Source organism: the organism of the source record quoted next, unplaced genomic scaffold (assembly GCF_019419815.1).
Source record: "Pyrus x bretschneideri cultivar Hongxiangsu unplaced genomic scaffold, Pyrus_bretschneideri_v1 Contig42, whole genome shotgun sequence".
In the NCBI taxonomy this organism is placed as follows: domain Eukaryota; kingdom Viridiplantae; phylum Streptophyta; class Magnoliopsida; order Rosales; family Rosaceae; genus Pyrus; species Pyrus x bretschneideri.
This window is the reverse complement of record NW_025999746.1, coordinates 3,176,014-3,197,073: the sequence shown is the minus strand read 5'-3', so window position 1 is coordinate 3,197,073 and position 21,060 is coordinate 3,176,014. Positions and strand designations below refer to the sequence as shown.

Here is a 21,060-nt window from a genome sequence, read left to right as displayed (position 1 = left end):
ATATATTGATTAATACCTGTCGTTTAACATGTTACGTTATGTCGAGAGATTATGAACTATAACTATTCGTGAAGTACTATCATATATGAATGCTTGACATAAATATTCACATGTTAGCAAAATACAACCTGTCAAACGTCGAGCAAAAAATTGTTTCTTTGTGTGATTTTAACGGTTGTTTTGTAATTTACTTATGAGTTTCAGTAGCCAAAGCATAACATTTGGATAAAATTTTCTAAATTTTGGTTTTTGTTCTTTACCATATATGTATGGACATGCATCTTAACTTAGCATATTAAAAACACAAAAAAGAACCACAAACTAGTGGCTCAGTAGTAAATGACGGATTACAAGGCTTCTTTAAAACTAAAAACTAGAGGTCTCGGGTTCAAAACTCACTGCTGGTGTGGAAGCCAAACTTGTGGTCAGGAGGAGGCTGAAATGCCTCTGTAAGTCTTCCCGAGCCCCGAAAGGGATGGATAACTGTGGTTTGCCACCAGTTGTCCTCCTTTTAAAAGAAAAAAAAAAACACATAAAAAAGATAACTAAAGAAGCGGTTTTTTTTTTTTGTCACAGGATAAATTTTATTAAATTCTAATAGAAATGTTTACATCTTCTGCAAAAATATTAAAAAGAAATTCAGGATCATAAGTATCCCACAAAAACGAACCACCACGCGAGGTAACATAAGAAACCATTGCATGGGTAGCGAGGTTGCCACTCCGCTGAACATACATAAATTTCACCTCGCTAATTTACATCAATTGAACATTCCCCATTTATCATGTTGATAAGAGATAGAGCATCAGACTCTATCTCTACCATCTCATAATGCATGTCCCCACACGTCACCAAAGCTGCACGAATTGCAGCCACTTCCACCATAGCTGCATCATTGAAAAACTCGCCTCCCACCCCACTAGCCATGTGCAAAAGTCCCGCAAAATCTCGCACCACCGACCCATAGCCACCTGACATTGATTTCCCACGCCATACCCCATCACAGTTAATTTTCAAAGTCCCAAAACTAGGACGTTTCCATCGAACTTGTTGCCCAGCGAAAACCGACGTTGAAGGTTTCCCGCAGTGCTCCTTTTCCCTTGTCTTTTTCGGCTGGGCATCTCTAAACTCTTGAATATGGCTTCGTGATAAAACGATCACATCCCTTGGAAGTTTTATACGTACCTTCAAAAGCCAATGCCTTCTGACATTTCCATATTCTCCAAAGGCCAAAAACAACTTCATGTAGTAGCTCGTCTTTTACCGCTTCATCCTTAAACCGTGCTTCAATCTTCTTCCAACCTTCCAGAAAATCCACCCCTTTGACGACATTCACGTCCATCTGTAAAGGGCAACAATACCAAAAGACCCGGCTAAATTCACACCCAAAGAGCAGATGCTCCTTTGTTTCCTCAAACGAACCACACAAAACGGATGTCGTCTCCACTCGCATCCTCCTTCGGGCTAGATTCCTTCGTACCGCCAAAGTATTGTTGCAACACCTCCATATAAAAAAACTTCAGTTTATTTGGCACTCTTAGCCTCCATACATCTTGCCAAACACGGTCAGACATCATACTCTTACTTCCCATTCCTGTACCCTTCCTATCCCATTCCCTATTTGCTTGAAGATCCATAGCCACTCCATAGCCACTTATGACTGTGTACTTTCCATTCCTAGAATAATGCCAAATTAGTTTATCATGACAACCACCTAAACTAATTGGCAACCCCAATATAAGTTTTGCTTCCTCCTCTTCAAAATAGTTAAGTACCAACTCCTTTTTCCACGATCCCATAGAATGCTCAAATAACTCCCCTACCATCACTGGCATCTCCGCATGCCTAGACCGTATATGGAATGCGCATAACTTTGGAATCCAAGGATCATGTACAATCCTGATACTCTGCCCATCTCCAACCCTCCATTTTAGCCCCCGCTCCAAAATACGATGTCCCTGAAGTATACTTTTCCAACCCCACGAAGATCGCCTCTCTTGTTTTACCTCCATAAATGGTCTATCCGGGTAGTATTTTTCCTTGAGAACACGAGCCAAGAAGGGGTGTTAAAGTCACAATATATATTCCATAATCAAGCAGCTTAAGATGCTCTCTTTGCATAATGTAGAAATCTTCAAGGAAAGTCTTTTCTCACATATAAGAAGAGGAGACATGAAATATCACTCCAATATCACTATTACCAAGATAAACATGCATTATACTATAATCCATCTATATATTAATATACATGATATATTTATATATTATACTACAGTAAGAGCACCAACCTATAAGAAACTCTAGTCGCAAAGTATAGTGGGAACGATGACTAACTATGATGGAATGAATGTACAAATATAAGACTGACGATGCTAGAAGTAACTAAAACAGAAAGAGGAAACATTAATCTTCCAATTTATTACTATGATGGAATGAATGTACATACATACATACATACATATATATATATACATACATATACATATACATATATATATATATATATATATATATAGGTATTCATCAATTCCCCCCCTGAACTTGTGACTATTAGCCAATTTTCCCCCTCAACTTTAATTTAGCCAATTTTCCCCCTCAACTCTTATAATTAGTCAATTTGCACCCTACTGTTAATTTTTTAATTTGATCATAATTAAACAAGTGTGTGTAAAAACTAAATAAGATGTATGTTAATCATGTTCCTATATGTTTATCCTATTACAAATAAATTAAAATTTAGAACTTTACAATTTATCATAGATAGTATTATTAGTCATAATAAATCAGTATGGAGTAATTTTATTTGATTTTTGACTATACAAAATTGATAACGAAAAGGATTGATGTGTAAATTTTTGTATGTGAATACAATTTTCTTTATAAAAGTGAAAGCTAAGTTCAAGTAAATTGCAGAGAATCGAGCTTTAGTGAAAAAATGGCTAGTCTATTCATAATTTTCGACTCCTTATTAAGAATAACCCATTTTATTGAAATAGGTCTGATCCATGAGCTTAGGCTTATTATTTCTTCTTCTACATGCTTTAAACCCGATTCATAACCTTTTCTTATAATCAACCCATATCACATACTAACTGTATTATGTTTTCGTACATTTTACCCTATATTATGCAGGTGAGTTTATGTTAATTTTAGTACTTTGTTGGAAGTTATTAGAAAGATTGAAAATTAAGAAAAGAATAGATGGAAAATTAAAAAAAAAAACAAAAATTAACAGTAGGGTGCAAATTGACTAATTTTGAGAGTTGAGGAGGGAAATTGGCCAAATTAAAGTTGAGGGGGGAAATTGACTAATTATGAGAGTTGAGGGGGGAAATTGGTCAATGGTCACAAGTTCAGGAGGGAAATTGATGAATATCTCTCTCTCTCTCTCTCTCTCTCTCTCTCTCTCTCTCTATATATATATATATATATATATATATAAGACTGATGGTGCCAAAGCAACTTAAGCAGAAAGAGGAAACATTAATCTTCCAATTTATTACTATATCCAAGGTCCGCAGAACATGTACAAAGTTCACGTTCCTCACGCTGCTTCTATTAATCATTTAAAAAAAAGAAATCATTCCTTATTTCTCTCATGCACATTCACTTCGTGTTCGTCTATAGCACAACAAATTATTCTATACTAAAACCCAAACGTCAGTGTACTGTTCACGGACAGTGGAGTGACGAAAATGCCCTCCAAAATTTTTCCCATCAGCGGTATCTTTTAGCTTTTTCTACAGTACAATGACGATTTTACCCTTGGAAACCACGCGTCTGTCATCAGTGGTTCTTCCGCTTCAGTTCTACTCTGCCTTTTCTTTGGGTTCCCCTCTCTCTCTCTCTCTCTCTCTCTCTCTCTCTCTCACCATTTTCATATTTTCCTTATTTTGGAGCCTAGGTATTTTCTCTCTCCCACGCCTTCGTTGTTCTCGCTATCCGTCCTTCGCGTCTGTGTCTCGCCGATTATTCACGGCCGTTTTCTTCTCGGAAAACTAACGATCTCTGGTGAGTTTTTTGCGTTTCTTGCCGTGTCTAATTTCAATTTTTTTTTTTCGTTGTTTGGGTGTGTGTGGCTTTGCGATGCGGTTTGATTTTTGGTTTCAGGAAAAGTTATCAATGCGATCTAAGGTTTTTTGGTGAGTTTTCTGCTTTGCTGATTGTATGTTGTTTGATTCTTTTTTCGTGCTTTGGGTATGCCTTTCTGATCTGCTTTCATATTTGGTTTCAGCAAAAGAAGTTGTTTGAATTTTGGCCTTTCTGTCTACAACCTGGCAAGCTGTTTGCGATCAAGGTATTTAACTTTTTTTTTTTTTGGTGCTGGTTCTTTCTCCGGTGATGGCATGTTTGATTGGTCAAAAAATGAAATAAATAAATTATGAGATTTACTGAATTATGCTTCATTTAATTAAATCTTTGGTTTTGTTGGGTTGTCATTGTTTGGCCTGTTCTAAACTTATATGTCTTGGGTTATCAATTTTTTTCGGTTGTCATTTTTTCCTTTTATTTTCTGCTGGAAGCACTATTATATTCATGCTAATTTTGATGAAAAGGAAATGTGTTTAATTGAAGGGTTAAATATGTATGAAGCAGGACATAGTATGCTATAAGACATTTTTCCTTTTATTCTCTGTTTCTTCGTTATCGATTTCATAGGATTTGGGTTTGGGCAGATCAATGCTGCAAACCACTTCAATAACATGTCTTGGAACTCAATTGGCCACTATCATCGCAGTCTCCATATTCTTGGTAATACACCAGAAGCAATCATCTCATGGCTTGAAAAGGATGGAAAGACGAATCCAGGGCAATCACATAGCATTAACTCATCAGACATAATCAACGTTTGGAAATGCTTTGTCTTATTTATTTATTTGATTAACAATTCAAACTTATCTTTGTATTTATTAGTATCTTCATTTCCTTGACAATTCAAGCATATCTTTTTTGTGTTTCTTTTTTTTTTTCTGAGTGTTTAATTTTATTTGAATTTCTTAATTTGTTCAAAGGATGCTTTGGTTAGTAGCCATCTTATTTAATGATTTTTTTTTTCTTTTGGTTTTTGAGCACCAATGGTATTGGTGAATGGTGAAGAGGTTTGTATGGGTTCATGTATCTTAAACATGTAGTGAGAAGTGAGGGTTTTGTTTTAGTATTTTAGATAATTTGAGGAACATGTAGATACTAAGATTTGTGGTTGCTTTCTTAAACCATGATAAAGCAGTCCATGTAATTTTAACATAGATATAATTTTTATCTAATGCATGAGTATATGAAATGTTAATACGATAATATATTGGGCAACACTATGTGATTTAAAATGCGAAGAGAGACAATGAACCATGTTTGATATTTTATTTGTGTTGGTTGTTTTAAATTTGAGCTTTTTTGAGTTGGATTCATGTGTTTTGTTTAAGATATCATTTTTGGTTTATGAATGGTTTGCCAGTGTGAAAGTTTGCTTATTTTTTACGGTTGGATTCATGGGTTTTCTTAAGCTTTGAAGTTCTTAGTTTTTATCAAGAAATTTAATCTGGGTTTCATTTATTTGTGAAACTAGCACTTTTTTGTGAAGATTTTCAGTAAATGATTGCTTATTTGGCTTTAAATTTGATCTCTTTAAATTTTCAGGTTGTTCTAGACTTTGTCAACAGTGCAGAGTTGTCTTCGGCAGAGCTCGATAGCAACTCTAGGTCAGTCTGAATTGCCAGTAGATATGATTTTTGTTTAATTTATTCGTCTTCTTTCAAATTTATGTGCAAATATTTTTGGAGCCCAAGTGATTCAAAGTTCAAATTTATTTGTAAAGTATAAGTGTGGGTGTGGACACCCAATATAACTTTTACATGGTGTTGCTATCTGGTATTTGATAGAATTATATTGGGGACTGTCTAAATTTTGGGTTTAGCTGCAGATGAAGCGAAATAAAAAGGTTATAAATTAGAGGTATAATTTAATTATTATATTTGATGCGTCATTTGATTAAATGAATACAGTAGGAACATTGATTTGACGTATGTGCTTTCGTATGGAAAATTGAATTTTGTGTGTTTATAAGTGCGTATATACTCAATATTTATTTTAATTACAATGGAATTGACTGAAAATTATGGAGAATTAGTGTAAATTTACACACTTGAAGAAATAGAATGAAAATGTAAGTAAAGAAAAATTAGAATGTAATACATAATATCTTTTTGTGTGTGTGTGTGTAAGGGATTGATGACTAAATGTGCTACGTTAAGAGATTGCTTATTTCGTTAGTTAAGGACAGCGGTTGATAGAAGCATAACCAAACCCAGATAAGAGTCACATTTTGATTGCCTTCCTGTCCTTATTTTTTGTATTTTTCACTTAGCTCTATGTTGTTAACTGCAAATTTTGGTATTTTGTTCCCTTTAGTTTTATCTACTAATTATTGTTCTACGAATTGTATTCTTCAGTTAAATAATGATTAACTAGAATGTTCCAAAAAAAAAAATAAATAAATAAATAAAATCAAGCATTGCAGTGTTCGGTATGATAATTTACATCCAATATGATCATTAGCCAATCGAGAACCTAATTTGGGAATTGGGTTTTAAAGTTTTAATAGTTTTGTTGTGTGTAAATTTCTTGCTTTGCCTACCAAGAATCTAATAACAAAAGGCTTAGTTATTTTCCCCAAATGGTTTTCAATTTGTTGTAGGTAAACAAGAGCTACTGGACTATTATGCACAGGGGAATGGAAGGAAAGTAAAAATTCAGGCTTTTAATACAAATTGGAAATTGAGCGACACTAAACAAACGATAGGTAAAACTAACCACTACTTTCTTTCCATTTAAATATAAATCAATTGATTAAGTCTATGTTTTAAAATGAAGTTTCAATTGTTTTCAAATTCTAACAACGATCTCCTACACGTTAAGATAATCTATTTAGAGTTTTGATCCACTTTTGATTATGCAGAATTTCAATTTTTTTCCATATAAAGTTTCCATTTTTCTTTAGAGTAAGAGAAGAAGCTTTAATTTGGGTTTACAATTTTTCCCTTTGTAGATTTTCAAAGTAGGACCAACCTTTCAAAAGGCACTTCAGGTTCTGGATTTTTTTTTTTTTTGTTATGCTTTTGTTATATCAGGTTCTAAATTGCGCAACACAATTTGTCCCTTTGTCTAATCTACTCCAAAGACAGGTTGAGCAAAAGGAGGAAAGGTTTAAGCAGGTATGTGTACTGTGTGTTTTCATCAATACTTTCTCAGAATGTGCCTTCATTGTTAGTTTCTGTACTATTTTTCTCTGTCAAAAAATTGGAAATAAATATGATCTTTTCACTATCGCTTCTCCTTCCAAGTTTTTTCCACATAAAATAAAACAACAAATAAATATTTTGTTTCCCTTTTTCTACTTTATTCTTTGCAGCAAAACAAGCATGATTTTGTTGGTACTGATTATTTAGTGAAGCAACGGTTTCATATTGTGAACTGTTTTGCGTGTTAAACACTTTATTCTTTATGGTTGCAGTTTCCTAAATGAAGTTTGACATGTATGGAATTTGACAATTTACAACCATAAACTTCATTTCGCCCATGGACACCAATTTTGTTCCTTATTGTTGATAGAGTTGTAAATAAATTTGCACATGTATGTAAATAGTATTGTCTACTGTATACACGTATATAATTTTTTTAGAAATTCTATGTGTTATACAATTTTCATTCCCGCAGCAACGCGCGGGCACCCTTGCTAGTAAATACTAAAAGCAAAATGAATGGCTATCAAATGACTCTCATTTATTATTTGTTAAATGTTACTAGATATCTACGATATTGTTTCAACTATCTCAAGAGGCAGCCACACAACGGGTAAGTTGAAAAGACTACTCGCAATAGATTGAACCAAAATTGCGCTCTCTCCCTCTCTCCCTCTCTCCCTCTCTCCCCTTCCTCTACAACCCCTCTCTCTCTCTCTCTCTCTCTCTCTCTCTCTCTCTCTATGACAACATGGGTCTCACCCACATTGCCTGCGGCAAAGACAGAAGGGTAAACTGTCATTTGACTGCTTGAACTATTACCCTAGTTGAAATTAATCTCTGAACTATTTTTTTGATAAATTAACCATCTGAACTATTTGAAATCATCCTATTAATCTCTTGTCGGTAGATTCCATCCACTATTTTGTCAAATTCAAGGGCAAATTAGTCTTTCCATTGTTAATTTTGATTTGTCAGCTATAACCATCAATAAAATTATGACATATGGACACAAAATAACGTGTAATGATAATGTGAAATGGTCCGTTATGTAACATTTGGTTTTTTATGGTTTCTTATTATCCTATATGTTTTACACATTATTTTGTGTCCATGTGCCATAATTTTATTTGAGTGATGTTATTCCCACCCCAATGTCTTATCTTTCTACCCATCTTTTAATGAATTTTTTTACTTACCAATTTGTCCATTTACAAAAAGACTGATAAAGACATTAATTATCTTGTTTTGTTTAATTCAAAAGAAAAACAGGTTGGGCATGGGAGGCAATTTATCTACCTTAAACCCTAACTCATATTTTCATCTCCTTTCATTCAGAGAAAGTAAAAAAAATAGCAATGGACTTAGAAGATGACTTTTTAATTGAACATGTAGAAGATGACGCTTCTACAGAAGAGGTAGAAGATTATGTTTCCATTGAAAAGGTAGAAGAATAATTTGTGTGCAGGTTATGTGAATTTATCCATCGTATTTTTAAATTTGTCGTTGTCGAATTCTTTTGAATTTGGATACCTCTGTTGTTTCCATTTGAATTTGTAGACCTTAGTGGTTTTCATTTACATATTATTTGTTATATTTTTTAAAAGACAATTTTATAATTTCATATGTACGTATATATTAAAGGTTATTTTGGGAATAATAGTGGGTGAGAAAATAGCATTTTAATTTTTTAACCTTTTAAGGTGGGTGAGATTATAACGTGGGTGAGAAAATAAGATAATGGGGTGAGTCTAATAGCTCACTTTTATTTGTGGTTGCTGTTGACAAGGAAGAATTGATGATAAAATGACTAATTTACCCTTGAATTTGACGAAATAATGGACAGATATAACTGCAAGGGGTTAATTGGCTAATTTAAATAATTTAGGAAGTTAATTTACCAAAAAAATAGTTCAATGATTTAAACTGCAGTTTACCCAAGAAAGAAACAAATGATGAAACAACCGAACCCAAATCGCTCCAAAACCCTAAGGACAAAATGACTACCCTACCCCCCTAACTTGTCATCCTTACCGTGTGATCTGAACCCAGATGGTCAGTCTCGTCATTTTGACTCCCAAAGGACCGGGCTTAAACTAATTGATGAGAAAGCCCACAGAAGGCATGATGGGCAGCCCAAACCCGGCCCCTTTCGGATGACATTGTTGCAAATAAGGTGAAATTGGATGACAATTCGTTGACTGTAGCTAAGCAACAGCCAATTCCTCTTCTACTTTAGAAAAGATAACAAGCAATTCAGACCACTCGATGCTGCGGGTTTTAAATATGTGTTAAACCCGTGGAATATATGAAAATCTATTTACATTCTCATGTTCAATAAGGAAAAAAAATGTCTTAAACATGTAGAATATCTTACATAGCTTATACCTATTATGGTAGGAACAAAATAAGAATCTCCAAATAGAAAGACGTAGGATGTAACACAACAGATAGCTCACCAAAAAGCTCCAGCCCTTTAATAGTGGTGACACATTTCCGCATATTACACATGACCTTTTTAATCGTAATTTCTTTCTTCTCCTACCAAAAAAAAAAAAAAAAAAAAAAATACATGACAGAATAAATTTCAAAAATAACATACTTGTTCAATCCCTGGAGCTAAAACTTTCAGTTTTTCTATATATATAAATTATGATCACATTTTGATTATTTTTTAAACAATCTATATTACTTACACTAAGGGAAGGGGATGGGTTTGGCCTCATAATGAACTAGTAACAATGTAGTTCAAATTCGCCTTTTGTGAGAATCGAACCTAAAACCTCTCACTTACATGTAAAGAGGAATATCACTATACCTAATACAAAGTAACACATTTTGATCATCGACATAAAATAGAAATTAACATATACTTGCACAATCAAAGATTTATGGAACTTAAAACTTAGAGCCAGAGCTTCAACTTCTGTTGAAACCACCCTTCTCTCGAACCCTTGGCGACTGATTCTTGCATCATCTATACAGTAAAACTTGGTCAATCAATCAAAGATTTATAAAAGTTTTGAATTTTAACCTCAATTACAGCATGCAGACCCAAAAAATTTGATCCAAATGAAAGTTGGAGAATCCTAATAAGAACAAAGGTGCTAAATTACAGAACTTGGATATTTCTTAAAGCCCCTAGCCCATGATATTGTAAATTCTTAAATTTTCTGAGCAATGAAACACTATTAAAACGGATATGATTAAAGAAACTGCTAACAACAATGTTTCAGGTCATGAACTCTTATAATAGGTCACTAACCATTCAAATCGAGATATGATTTCTACAATCTGAAATCAAAGAAAATAATAACTCGTTTACTATTCCATAATTAGAATGAAAAAAAAAAAATTAAAAAATGTCATGAAAGCCATAGCACATGCTTCAGAACATTCACATAATCATGAGATATTGTTACACAATTTAAATTCTTCAAGAAAATGAGCCCATGTAATCATGAACTCACACTTTTAACAATGAAAGTTTACAAAATTCAAGGCTTGAAATCAAGCAATCATGCCACCAAACAAATTATTAGAAGAACAGGATGCTTCTTGTGCCTAAACCCATCAAATAACACCTTATCCTTTATCAGTTATCCGAGGCGTCAACATTCTAAGACGATTTGACACCACACCACACAGCACAACAAATTTATTTGACAAAACCAAAAAATGAATCCAAAACCTCCACCAAAATACATTCACTGTTATTACCTAAAGCTTGACCTTGATTGTCATTTGCAAATGTGGTTTAGATAATTAAATTTACAGTTTGTAATTTACATATTTCAATGTAAATATAATCTTTTATATTCACTAAATAAATTCAAAAAAAAATTCAAAAAAAAAAAAAAAACATGAAAATAGGAAATATCACCTATTTAAGTGTGCGGTGGTTCTGGCCCTGCATTCTTAGTTCTGTGAGATGCATGGTGGATATTAACTAAGTATGCAATATGTCATGTTTTATCAATGTCAACATTTCATTTTACTAAAAATAACCGCAAAGATTGAATAATAAAACACAACTCACCAAGAATAAGCCTGCACTGCATCAACATGCACCCAAAGGAAAAATAAAATTATAGACAAAAAGCGATTAAAAACAAAATCGCAGAGAGCAAACATGCAGCAAAAACAAAAAAAAAAATGTTAGAAATACCGACCTTTCACTGCGATTCTAGCGGAAACAGTGAGGCTGATTCAACCTACAGATCAGGTGCCACCCTCTCCTAAAACCAAACCCATACCCAAACGCAAGAAAGCTAAATAACAAATGAATTGATTCAATAAATTCACAAAATTAGCCACTTGAAATCGATCGGAGACTCACCGGGAAACCCAACCTTTTCTACCTGCTATTGTAAAATAAAATTGCAATACTCCAAGCAATCCAATAATCACCAGAACCTAAACCTTTCTCAGTCATTCAAATTCACCATTTCATTCATCAGTTTGCTCATTCATTCACACAGTTATGAAAATCTTTTCGACGACCGTTGGGAGTAACGTTTAAAAAAAAATTAAAGAAAATGAAATCCCTAATCTTGAATTTTGAAGGGTCACAACTTTAGAAACAAATAATAATTCAAAGATTTTAATAATTCACCAACCAAGAATGCTCACATCCTTCGGGTTGATGACTGCCAAATGCAAGGAAGAGAAGATACATACATCAAAAGGGCCACAGTGGTTAGCAGTCATATTATAAATATTACTGTTAAGCACTCAAATACGAATCCTAGAGTCTACAAACCCGATTGGATCTATAGTTTTCTGCAGTAAACTCATCGTATCTGGTGGTTGCACCATTAAGTGAAAATATATAATGGCACAAAGGTCTTGCCCTTCCACATGAATTCAAAACTCATAATTATAAAACCCCAGAAAATTATAGTAATTTCACAATTTTACAACGTATAAATCATTTATTGAACATGATGTGCACTTTTAAATTTATGACAAAGCATTTATTAGACAATAATGCTACTAAAATTAAAACTTAGTTGCATAAGAGAATCTCTCATTTGACACCATCTCCAGTCCAATATCATAGGGTCTTAAACATACATTAGATAGTTTGCATAAATAAATAAATAAAATGTGACAATGCATTGTGTTTTCATAATTTGACTATCCAATCTAGCGATATTTTATTCAAAGATTTTGAAACTCAATCCAATTGGACATAAGTTTGAAATTTAGTCCAAGCCAATATCAATTGCATTAATTCGGTCAGGTATTAAGTTTTCAAGTACAACTCTATCCAATTGGATATATGCTTGAAAGCTAATACCTTCGCAGAAATTGGAGCAATCCTATATCTCAAATTTTATTATTCAGTCACATTGTTTCCTAGATTTCTCATACATAAACATACGATTCGAATCCTATCACGCGAATCGCTACTGGACTTCTGACAATATGCTCACCATCTGTCCAAGTTAGGCTCCCAAACTTGTAACCTCCATTCACTCTCTCGGTAGAGAAGAAGGTAACTTTGAAGGAAAGAATTTGGCTGGTTATATTGAAAATTAAACTTTGAGGCTCAACTGTCATTTTTACGCCAGAAGGAGCCTGCACCAATACCGTATACTTCGAGTTAATTTGTCCCACATTTGTCACGGTTCTTGTCACAGTTGTCGCCCTTTTGAGGTTTGGAATTGTGATAGATGGGAGGTTGAAGTTCATTCCATGACCTTTCGTTGAGCAATTTATTGTGTTCTTGGTTAATCTAGTAATCGATGCGCTAGTGTAACCGAGGGAGCAGAGGAACTGCATGTAATCCTTTGTACTAGTATCAAAGATGAGCCCTGGATCAATTGCCTTGTTGGGATCAACATGCCCTCCTCCCATGTCGAAAGGGTCAGCTTCCTTGCGCGTCAAGCCTTCAGCTGAAATACTTGTCCCATCTGTTCCAGTTTGGGAAGCTGCAATTTTCATAAAAGTTGAATGGTTAGTGTCGAAATTACATATGGTGTTGATGATTTTGGTTTGATGACTTGCCAGTAGTGACTAGAGCTGATTTTATTGCAGCAGGAGACCAATTTGGATGTGCAGATTTAATGAGAGCTGCTATTCCTGCGACATGAGGGCACGCCATTGAAGTTCCTGATAGCAGCGCATAACCGCTGCGATGTTCAGTGTCAAGTGGGCGAAATGCAGCTATGATGTCTACTCCCGGTGCAGCTATGTCCGGCTATGTTCATAGATCAAATGACATGATGAAAATATGAATATAAAAAACATATTAGTACTTTTATTTATGTATTTATTTCGCGAGCCTTGCAGTACCTTAAGCACTTCTGGTGTCATGGAACTAGGTCCTCTAGCGGAGAAAGACGCAACTCGCGGAGAGACCCATTTCCCAATGGTAGTTTTCGGATCACTGAGCTTTGCAATCGAATGCCTTCATAGCGTAGTGGAAAAATTAGTTTGTGTCATATATGTGAACATGTAACTTCTAACGCTGTATCCATCTTCATATGTCTTACCTTGCTCTTCTGATGTAGGAAAGTATTTGTGTCCCTACTTCATAATCTACACTGATGCATGGAATGTCGCATGAACTGAGCCCGTCATTACGAAACTGTGCGAATATAAGTCCAACCCCTCCCGCGTCCTTCACGGTGGTTGCAGCAGACTCGATGTCCTGTTGATCTGATTTTGAGAAACAAAGTACTATTTTCCCCGAGGCTAATGTTGCATTGAGACTTCCAGGCTGACAATCCTTGCTTGAAGTAACATGGAAGATTGTGACACAAGGTACATAAACGCAAAGATAAACCAAGATAATAATCGAAACAAAAGAATATGTCTCACGCTGAATCATCTGTCGGGTCTATAGCTATGCGTTCAGAGTATGTGATGCTAGCGAATTCAGGGTTGTATTTTCCAACATCAATAGATTGACCCTGCAAAACACAACCATTGCACGAAATCTTAACCAACTGCTTTATATTCTAGACGTTTAACCCCAAGGATGATCTAGTTTACCCAGAGAGTTTGATTGTTTCCGAGTGTAATGGCTGTCGGAAAGGCCCTGTCGATTGTGGTAGCTGCAACAGTGATGAGCCATGGGGCAGTGTTTACAATGGTTTGAGAGATAGGGCCATCATTTCCTGCTGAGCAAACTACTGTAATTCCCTTCGTCACTGCGTGAAACGAACCAATTGCGATTGAATCACGCTGATCAACGTACGAGAACAAAGGAATCTCATTGCCCACAGAAAGAGAGATGATGTCTACTCCATCATGAATGGCCTTGTCAAATGCCTTCAGAAGATCAGCATCGGTGCATCCTTCGAAGGCCCAGCAGGCCTTGTAAATTGCCAAGTGAGCAAGAGGGGCTCCTCCTCTGGCTAGCCCGGAAGCAAGTCCTCTGTAGTTGGCATTCTTCACAAAATACCCAGCTGCTGTAGAAGCCGTATGAGTGCCATGTCCAATTCCATCCCGCGGTGACAGAAAGTCCACATTGTTGGTTTTATTGAGATTTTGGAACTGATTCTTCGCACCTTTTTTAAACCATCGTGCACCAATAATTTTTTTGTTGCAATTTGTGGAGTTGAAGTATTCCCCCTGCTGGCAAATGCCCTTCCAATGTGATGGGATAGGACCCATGGCGTCATCATTAAAGCTTTCGGATTCAGGCCAAACACCTGCACAGATAGTCGCATTGGTATTCGACTACAATTTTAACTGTACTAGTATTTATCTGAAGGTATGTTTGTACCTGAATCTATTACACCAATGATAGTTCCTTTGCCCATGCTCTTTGTTAAAAGATTGTCCGACGAATACCTATGAATCCCAATGAAATCCCAACTTCGGGTTGTGTGGAGCTTGTGAACGCGATTCGGGATCACTTGGACAACTTCAGGAAACTCTGCAGCTTACTGTGTTAGCCATGATTGCTGATAAAATAGTATGCTCATAATGTAATCTCTTGCTAAATACAATACCTGCTATTTCTTCTGCCTGAGATTCCGTTAATCTTGCAGCAAAGCCGGAAAATCCATAGTTGTAGCTGTATATTATCGATCTATATGCATCTTCTTTGCTTCAAATAACCAAAAGGAGATTTTTATCTTTGTCTTTCATATCACCGAATGCAAATCATATCGACATTAGAAATAAAAGAATGAATAATGTAGGATAAATCCATACCTCCCAAGCAAGGTGGTTAGCATTTTATGATGAAACTTTTTTGTCAATGCAGGATCATCATATTTCTTCTCTCCCAGATATACAATGTGCACCTGAAAACATTCCTTTGTCAGAAACCCGTGTCCAAAGAGCGAAAAGAAAAAAGGAAATGGAGCTAAAACTTGAAAATACGCAATACACTCACTTCGCTTGTGGCATTAACAAATGTTACGGAGACATGGAGATAGTGTTGAAGTAAACAAAGAGCAAGAACCACAAGAGAGTAGTTTTTTTGTCCGCACATCCGGTTTCTTCTTGTATCGGAATCCATCAACGTATGGATCAAAGCCATGAAAACTCTTGTGATTTCCTACTGCAGGTATTGCTTCATGGTAAAATCTGCAGATTTTTATAATCCAGCCATTCCCTGCATCTCCAAATTATATTGCAATTAGACCTGGCATTCGTGTCGTGTTTCTCGTGTTCGTGTCGTTTTCGTGTCATACCCGATAGCTTAACAGGTCGTGTCCTGTAATACCTGTTAAAGTAAACGGGTAATGTGACCCGACCCGAAATCAACCCGTTAATATTATCAGGTAATATGACCCGACCCGTTACCCGTTAAGAAAATTATATTTTAAATCAATAAAAATGAAAAGAAAAACCTAATTTGACCCAAAAAAATGTAAACCATAATATTAAATTAGTATATACATACTAAATTTCGGAGTTGACCTCTTAATGAAAGTTGTAAAGCTTTTCATTACGAGTGATTACATTTTTCACACTTATTATTATTAATTTTTCACTCAAATAAATAACATTGTTCATGAGATTTGGAGGGTTTTAAAAATCTACACTTATTTATACTTTCATCAAGTATAACATAAGATTTTATGGTATCCGCTAGTGTAAATATTTTAAATTGAAGATCAAATTAATTCATTGTATTCATATAGGGTCAATGAGTGTAGCTGTAAAAAATCATCAAAATCGGAGTTAAAATAACCGTTGAATCGTAATTTTTCGTTTATAACCGTCGAAAAGTTTTGTCTCATTACTTGATCTTTGAATGTTTGTTTTTTTGCAATTTTTTGCGTATGCGATCTCGAAGCATATATAAACAAGTTTGACGGTTTGATCGTTGAAATTAGTTTCGTAGGATGCGTATCCCATCAAAACGGTAGATTCACTAACACTAAAGAGTTTATTTATACTTTCATCAAGTATAACATAAGATTTTGTGGTATCCACTAATGTAAATATTTTAAATTGAAGATCGAATTCATTCATTGTATTCATTTAGGGTCTAGGAGTGTAGCTGTAAAAAATCATCAAAATCGGAGTTACAATAACCGTTAAATCGTGATTTTTCGTTTATAACCATCGAAAAGTTTTGTCTCATTACTTGATCTCTGAATGTTTGTTTTTTGCAATTTTTGGCATATGCGATCTCGAAGTATATATAAACAAATTTGACGGTTGGATCGTTGAAATTAGTTTCATAGGATGCGTATCACATCAAAATGATAAATTCACTAACACTTAAGAGTTTATTTATACTTTCATCAAGTATAACATAAGATTTTGTGGTATCCACTAGTGTAAATATTTTAAATTGAAGATCGAATTCATTCATTGTATTTGTTTAGGGTCAAGGAGTGTATCTGTAAAAAAACATCAAAATCGGAGTTAAAATAACCGTTAAATCGTGATTTTTCATGTATAGCCGTCGAAAAGTTTTGTCTCATTACTTGATCTTTGAATGTTTGTTTTTTTGTAATTTTTGGCGTATGCGATCTCGAAGCATATATAAACAAGTTTGACGGTTGGATCGTTGAAATTAGTTTCGTAGGATGCGTATCCCATCAAAACGATAGAATCACTAACACTTAAGAGTTTATTTACACTTTCATCAAGTATAACATAAGATTTTGTGGTATCCACTAGTGTAAATATTTTAAATTGAAGATCAAATTCATTCATTGTATTCATTTAGGGTCAAGGAGTGTAGCTGTAAAAAATCATCAAAATCGGAGTTATAATAACCGTTAAATCGTGATTTTTCGTTTATAACCGTCGAAAAGTTTTGTCTCATTATTTGATCTTTGAATGTTTGTTTTTTGCAATTTTTGGCGTATGCGATCTCGAAGCATATATAAACAAGTTTGACGGCTGGATCGTTGAAATTAGTTTCGTAGGATGCGTATCACATCAAAACGATAGATTCACTAACATTTAAAAGTTTATTTATACTTTCATCAAGTATAACATAAGATTTTGTGGTATCCACTAGTGTAAATATTTTAAATAGAAGATCGAATTCATTCTTTGTATTTGTTTAGGGTCAAGGAGTGTAGCTGTAAAAAATCATCAAAATCGGAGTTAAAATAACCGTTAAATCGTGATTTTTCGTTTATAACCGTCGAAAAGTTTTGTCTTATTACTTGATCTCTGAATGTTTGTTTTTTGCAATTTTTGGTGTATGCGATCTTGAAGCATATATAAACAAGTTTGACGGTTGGATCGTTGAAATTAGTTTCTAAGATGCGTATCCCATCAGAACGATAGATTCACTAATACTTGAGAGTTTATTTATACTTTCATTAAGTATAACATAAGATTTTGTGGTATCCACTAGTGTAAATATTTTAAATTGAAGATCGAATTTATTCATTGTATTTATATAAGATCAAGGAGTGTAGCTGTAAAAAATCATCAAAATCAAAGTTAAAATAACCGTTAAATCGTGATTTTTCATTTATAACCGTCGAAAAGTTTTGTCTCATTACTTGATCTCTAAATGTTTGTTTTTTGCAATTTTTAGTGTATGCGATCTCGAAACATGTATAAACAAGTTTGACGGTTGGATCATTGAAATTAGTTTCATAGGATGCGTATCCTATCAAAACGATGCATTAACTAATACTTAAGAGCTTATTTATACTTTCATTAAGTATAACATAAGATTTGTGGTATCCACTAGTGTAAATATTTTAAATTGAAGATCGAATTCATTCATTGTATTCATATAAGGTCAAGGAGTGTAGCTGTACAAAATCATCAAAATCAGAGTTAAAATAACCGTTAAATCGTGATTTTTCATTTATAACCGTTGAAAAGTTTTGTCTCATTACTTCATCCCTGAATGTTTGTTTTTTGCAATTTTTTGAGTATGCGATCTCGAAGCATGTATAAACAAGTTTGATGGTTGGATTGTTGAAATTAGTTTTCTAGGATACGTATCCCGTCAAAACGATAAATTCACTAACACTTAAGAGTTTATCCATACTTTCATCATTTTGATGTGATATGCATTGATGTTATACTTAATGAAAGTATAAATAAACTTTAATTGTTAGTGAATCTTATCGTTTTGATGACTTGGAATAAATATATTAATTATTTATATATTTTAAGTGTTAATTAGACTATGTTTCAATTAGTATGTGATGATATTTAATAATAAAATTACATTTATGTTTTTTATTACGTATTTTATTTTTATTCAAGTTAAAATGTTATAAGAGATAAAAAAAAGAAAAAAAAAAGCTGGTTATTTTTTTTCTTTGGGTTAAACATTAGGCGGGAAATGGATGGATATAGGTTGCAAAATTTCCCAAACATTAGGTGGGAAATGGATGAAACTCTTGAAATATTAGGCGGGAAATTAATTATTATAATTTTTTTTATGTTTTTGGTATTTTTAAATTACTTGATATTTTTATTTTTAATGTGTTTTATGATTTTTAATCTCAATCCTTGCCTATAATATACTATAAAAATAAATAAATAAAACTTAAATTTTAAAATTTATATAGAATAATAATAGAATAATAATTAATAAACAATATATACATATTCATTATATCTATTGCATTTTATAGTAAGTTTTTTTTTAGTAGTTTAAAAAATTAAAATCATCAAAATAGCATTTTTCTAATCGTGTCGAAACAAGTTACCCGCGTGTCACTTTCGTGTAAACCTGTTAAGGACCCGTTATTAACGGGTTATTATCGTGTGACCCGATAATAACCCGATTAGTTATCGTGTTGACCCGAAACCTGCTATTTTCGTGTCGTTTACGTGTTGTGTTAATGGGTCGTGTAATAAATTGCCAGGTCTAATTGCAATAGTCCTAATGGACATGTGAAAAGTGGAAAATCCTTTTTACTGTTCTACTTCTGCCCTTTAATATTTGCTCAATCCATTGAAAAAGATGCAGGGCCAAAGACTTTCCAGTGTAAAGCTCCACATACGAAAATCATGCTGTACCATGTGAGGGTATCATTTCGGGTAGAAATTTTTTGCTCAAAACTTTGAATAATTTGCTTTTATCTACTTCCCCAGCCCTTTGTTGTGTCAACTTGAACGGTAGGGCACACACTTTCAGTGATGTATGCCGTCAACCATGACCACCATTGCCAAGCATAATCTTTTCCAGCTCGTACAAAAACACGAATAGATTCTCTAGACAAGACATTTGTTATTTATTAAAGGACGGATATTGGATTGATAATGCATTGAGAAGATATTGATAAGTTTTGAGGTTGACATGCATCAAGAGAAAAAGTATGAGAATGTGTATCGTATTATACACGAAGAACAGACATTCTACCTAGAGAAAAAGTATGTCAATGTGTGTTATATATATTTTTTTTTGAGAACAAAAACAAAAAAATATACACAAAGAACATACGTCATTTCTAGAAAAAAAAAAAAAAAGTATGCCAACGTGTATCATATTGTACACACTGTTGTCTTGGCATTTTTGTTTATGTACAGTGTACTTGAAGGATGTAGAGTTTAGGTGAATCATTGTGGTGCTGCAGTGTATTGCAGTAGGGCCCCTTATACACCTTTATTGGACTGCCTTTTATTTTTGGGGTCGAAATTGGACAGCCTTTTTATGAGAGGGCTGACGTGAGATTCCCCAGCCCACAAAGTTATGAGTGCCGCTTTTGCCTTACATTAGTGGGACTCGGTATTCTTTTTCAAGATAAAGCAGGATGGTTTTGCGACGAAAGGCATTTCTGTAGAAGCCCCATAATGTTTTAAAAGGGAAGCATGATGACAACGTAAGGTGAGTGTGACGGAGGAAGTCGATCCTATCACTAGTTGTATATAATTGTATGTTAGTCTCATATTGTGCAATTAGATTTTCGCATCAATTGTATATAAGTATATATCTATCTTTCCCATCACATGTTACGTGACGAGAGAGATAAACATTAATAGTACACAACTCCAATGACATTCAAGAATTTCTCGAGTAGGATGACGTTAGAAAAGTTGCAGTTACAACTGACATTTTCTGACAAATTGAGCATGTTCATCATTAAAAGTTAATGCTAAGAAAATTTGGTGAGATTCCTAAAGCAGGTTTTAGCCCCTTAATCTCCCCACTAAGGAACCTGGTTCTCTGTTCCCCATTGCACCCACACAAAAAAAGAGAATCAAATTCCTTTGCTCTCCACTTTCATGAGAATTTCAATTCCACTTTGAAAGACAATGGAGTCTATAGTTGTTCATCAAGCATTCATACACCCCCTCATATTATTTACAACCGTGTATTGTACAATCAACAAACTATGCTCACAAAGGAGAGGGGAAGTAGACCTAATCTTCGGAAATATTCCCGTTATTATACGTACTCACTATTCGATCATGTGTC

General features: G+C 34.1%; 2 protein-coding genes and 1 long non-coding RNA gene across 6 annotated transcripts; 1 reads left to right on the top strand and 2 right to left on the bottom strand.

The window, feature by feature from the left end:
- Positions 1 to 750: 750 nt before the first annotated feature.
- LOC103940329 lies at positions 751 to 2,012 on the bottom strand. The gene is made up of 3 exons (XM_009350424.1): positions 1,428 to 2,012; positions 1,186 to 1,342; positions 751 to 971 (listed from the first exon to the last, which is right to left on the bottom strand). Exons 1-3 carry the CDS (start codon positions 2,010 to 2,012, stop codon positions 751 to 753), a joined length of 963 nt encoding a protein of 320 aa, XP_009348699.1.
- A 1,877-nt stretch (positions 2,013 to 3,889) lies between these two features.
- LOC103940326 lies at positions 3,890 to 7,745 on the top strand. 3 transcript variants are annotated; one of them, XR_666291.3, is made up of 5 exons: positions 3,890 to 4,142; positions 4,235 to 4,297; positions 5,635 to 5,696; positions 6,692 to 6,796; positions 7,043 to 7,745. It is a non-coding gene; the product is annotated as an uncharacterized LOC103940326 (long non-coding RNA). The 3 variants fall into 3 exon arrangements; XR_007251665.1 differs by lacking the exons at positions 3,890 to 4,142; positions 4,235 to 4,297 and having other exon boundaries at positions 4,759 to 5,696; positions 7,043 to 7,196; XR_007251666.1 differs by lacking the exons at positions 3,890 to 4,142; positions 4,235 to 4,297 and having other exon boundaries at positions 4,759 to 5,696; positions 7,125 to 7,143.
- A 4,615-nt stretch (positions 7,746 to 12,360) lies between these two features.
- LOC103940330 (subtilisin-like protease SBT3.10) lies at positions 12,361 to 19,679 on the bottom strand. Of its 2 annotated transcripts, XM_009350425.3 has the most exons (11): positions 19,521 to 19,679; positions 15,592 to 15,838; positions 15,408 to 15,499; positions 15,203 to 15,300; positions 14,974 to 15,126; positions 14,238 to 14,899; positions 14,064 to 14,155; positions 13,736 to 13,975; positions 13,536 to 13,650; positions 13,248 to 13,440; positions 12,361 to 13,171 (listed from the first exon to the last, which is right to left on the bottom strand). In XM_009350425.3, the coding sequence occupies exons 2-11, from the start codon at positions 15,736 to 15,738 to the stop codon at positions 12,606 to 12,608; spliced, it is 2,358 nt and encodes a 785-aa protein (XP_009348700.3). In that variant the 5' UTR covers positions 15,739 to 15,838; positions 19,521 to 19,679; the 3' UTR covers positions 12,361 to 12,605. The 2 variants fall into 2 exon arrangements, with proteins under 2 accessions (XP_009348700.3, XP_048422489.1); XM_048566532.1 differs by lacking the exons at positions 15,592 to 15,838; positions 19,521 to 19,679 and having other exon boundaries at positions 15,203 to 15,295.
- Between the last annotated feature and the right edge of the window lie 1,381 nt (positions 19,680 to 21,060).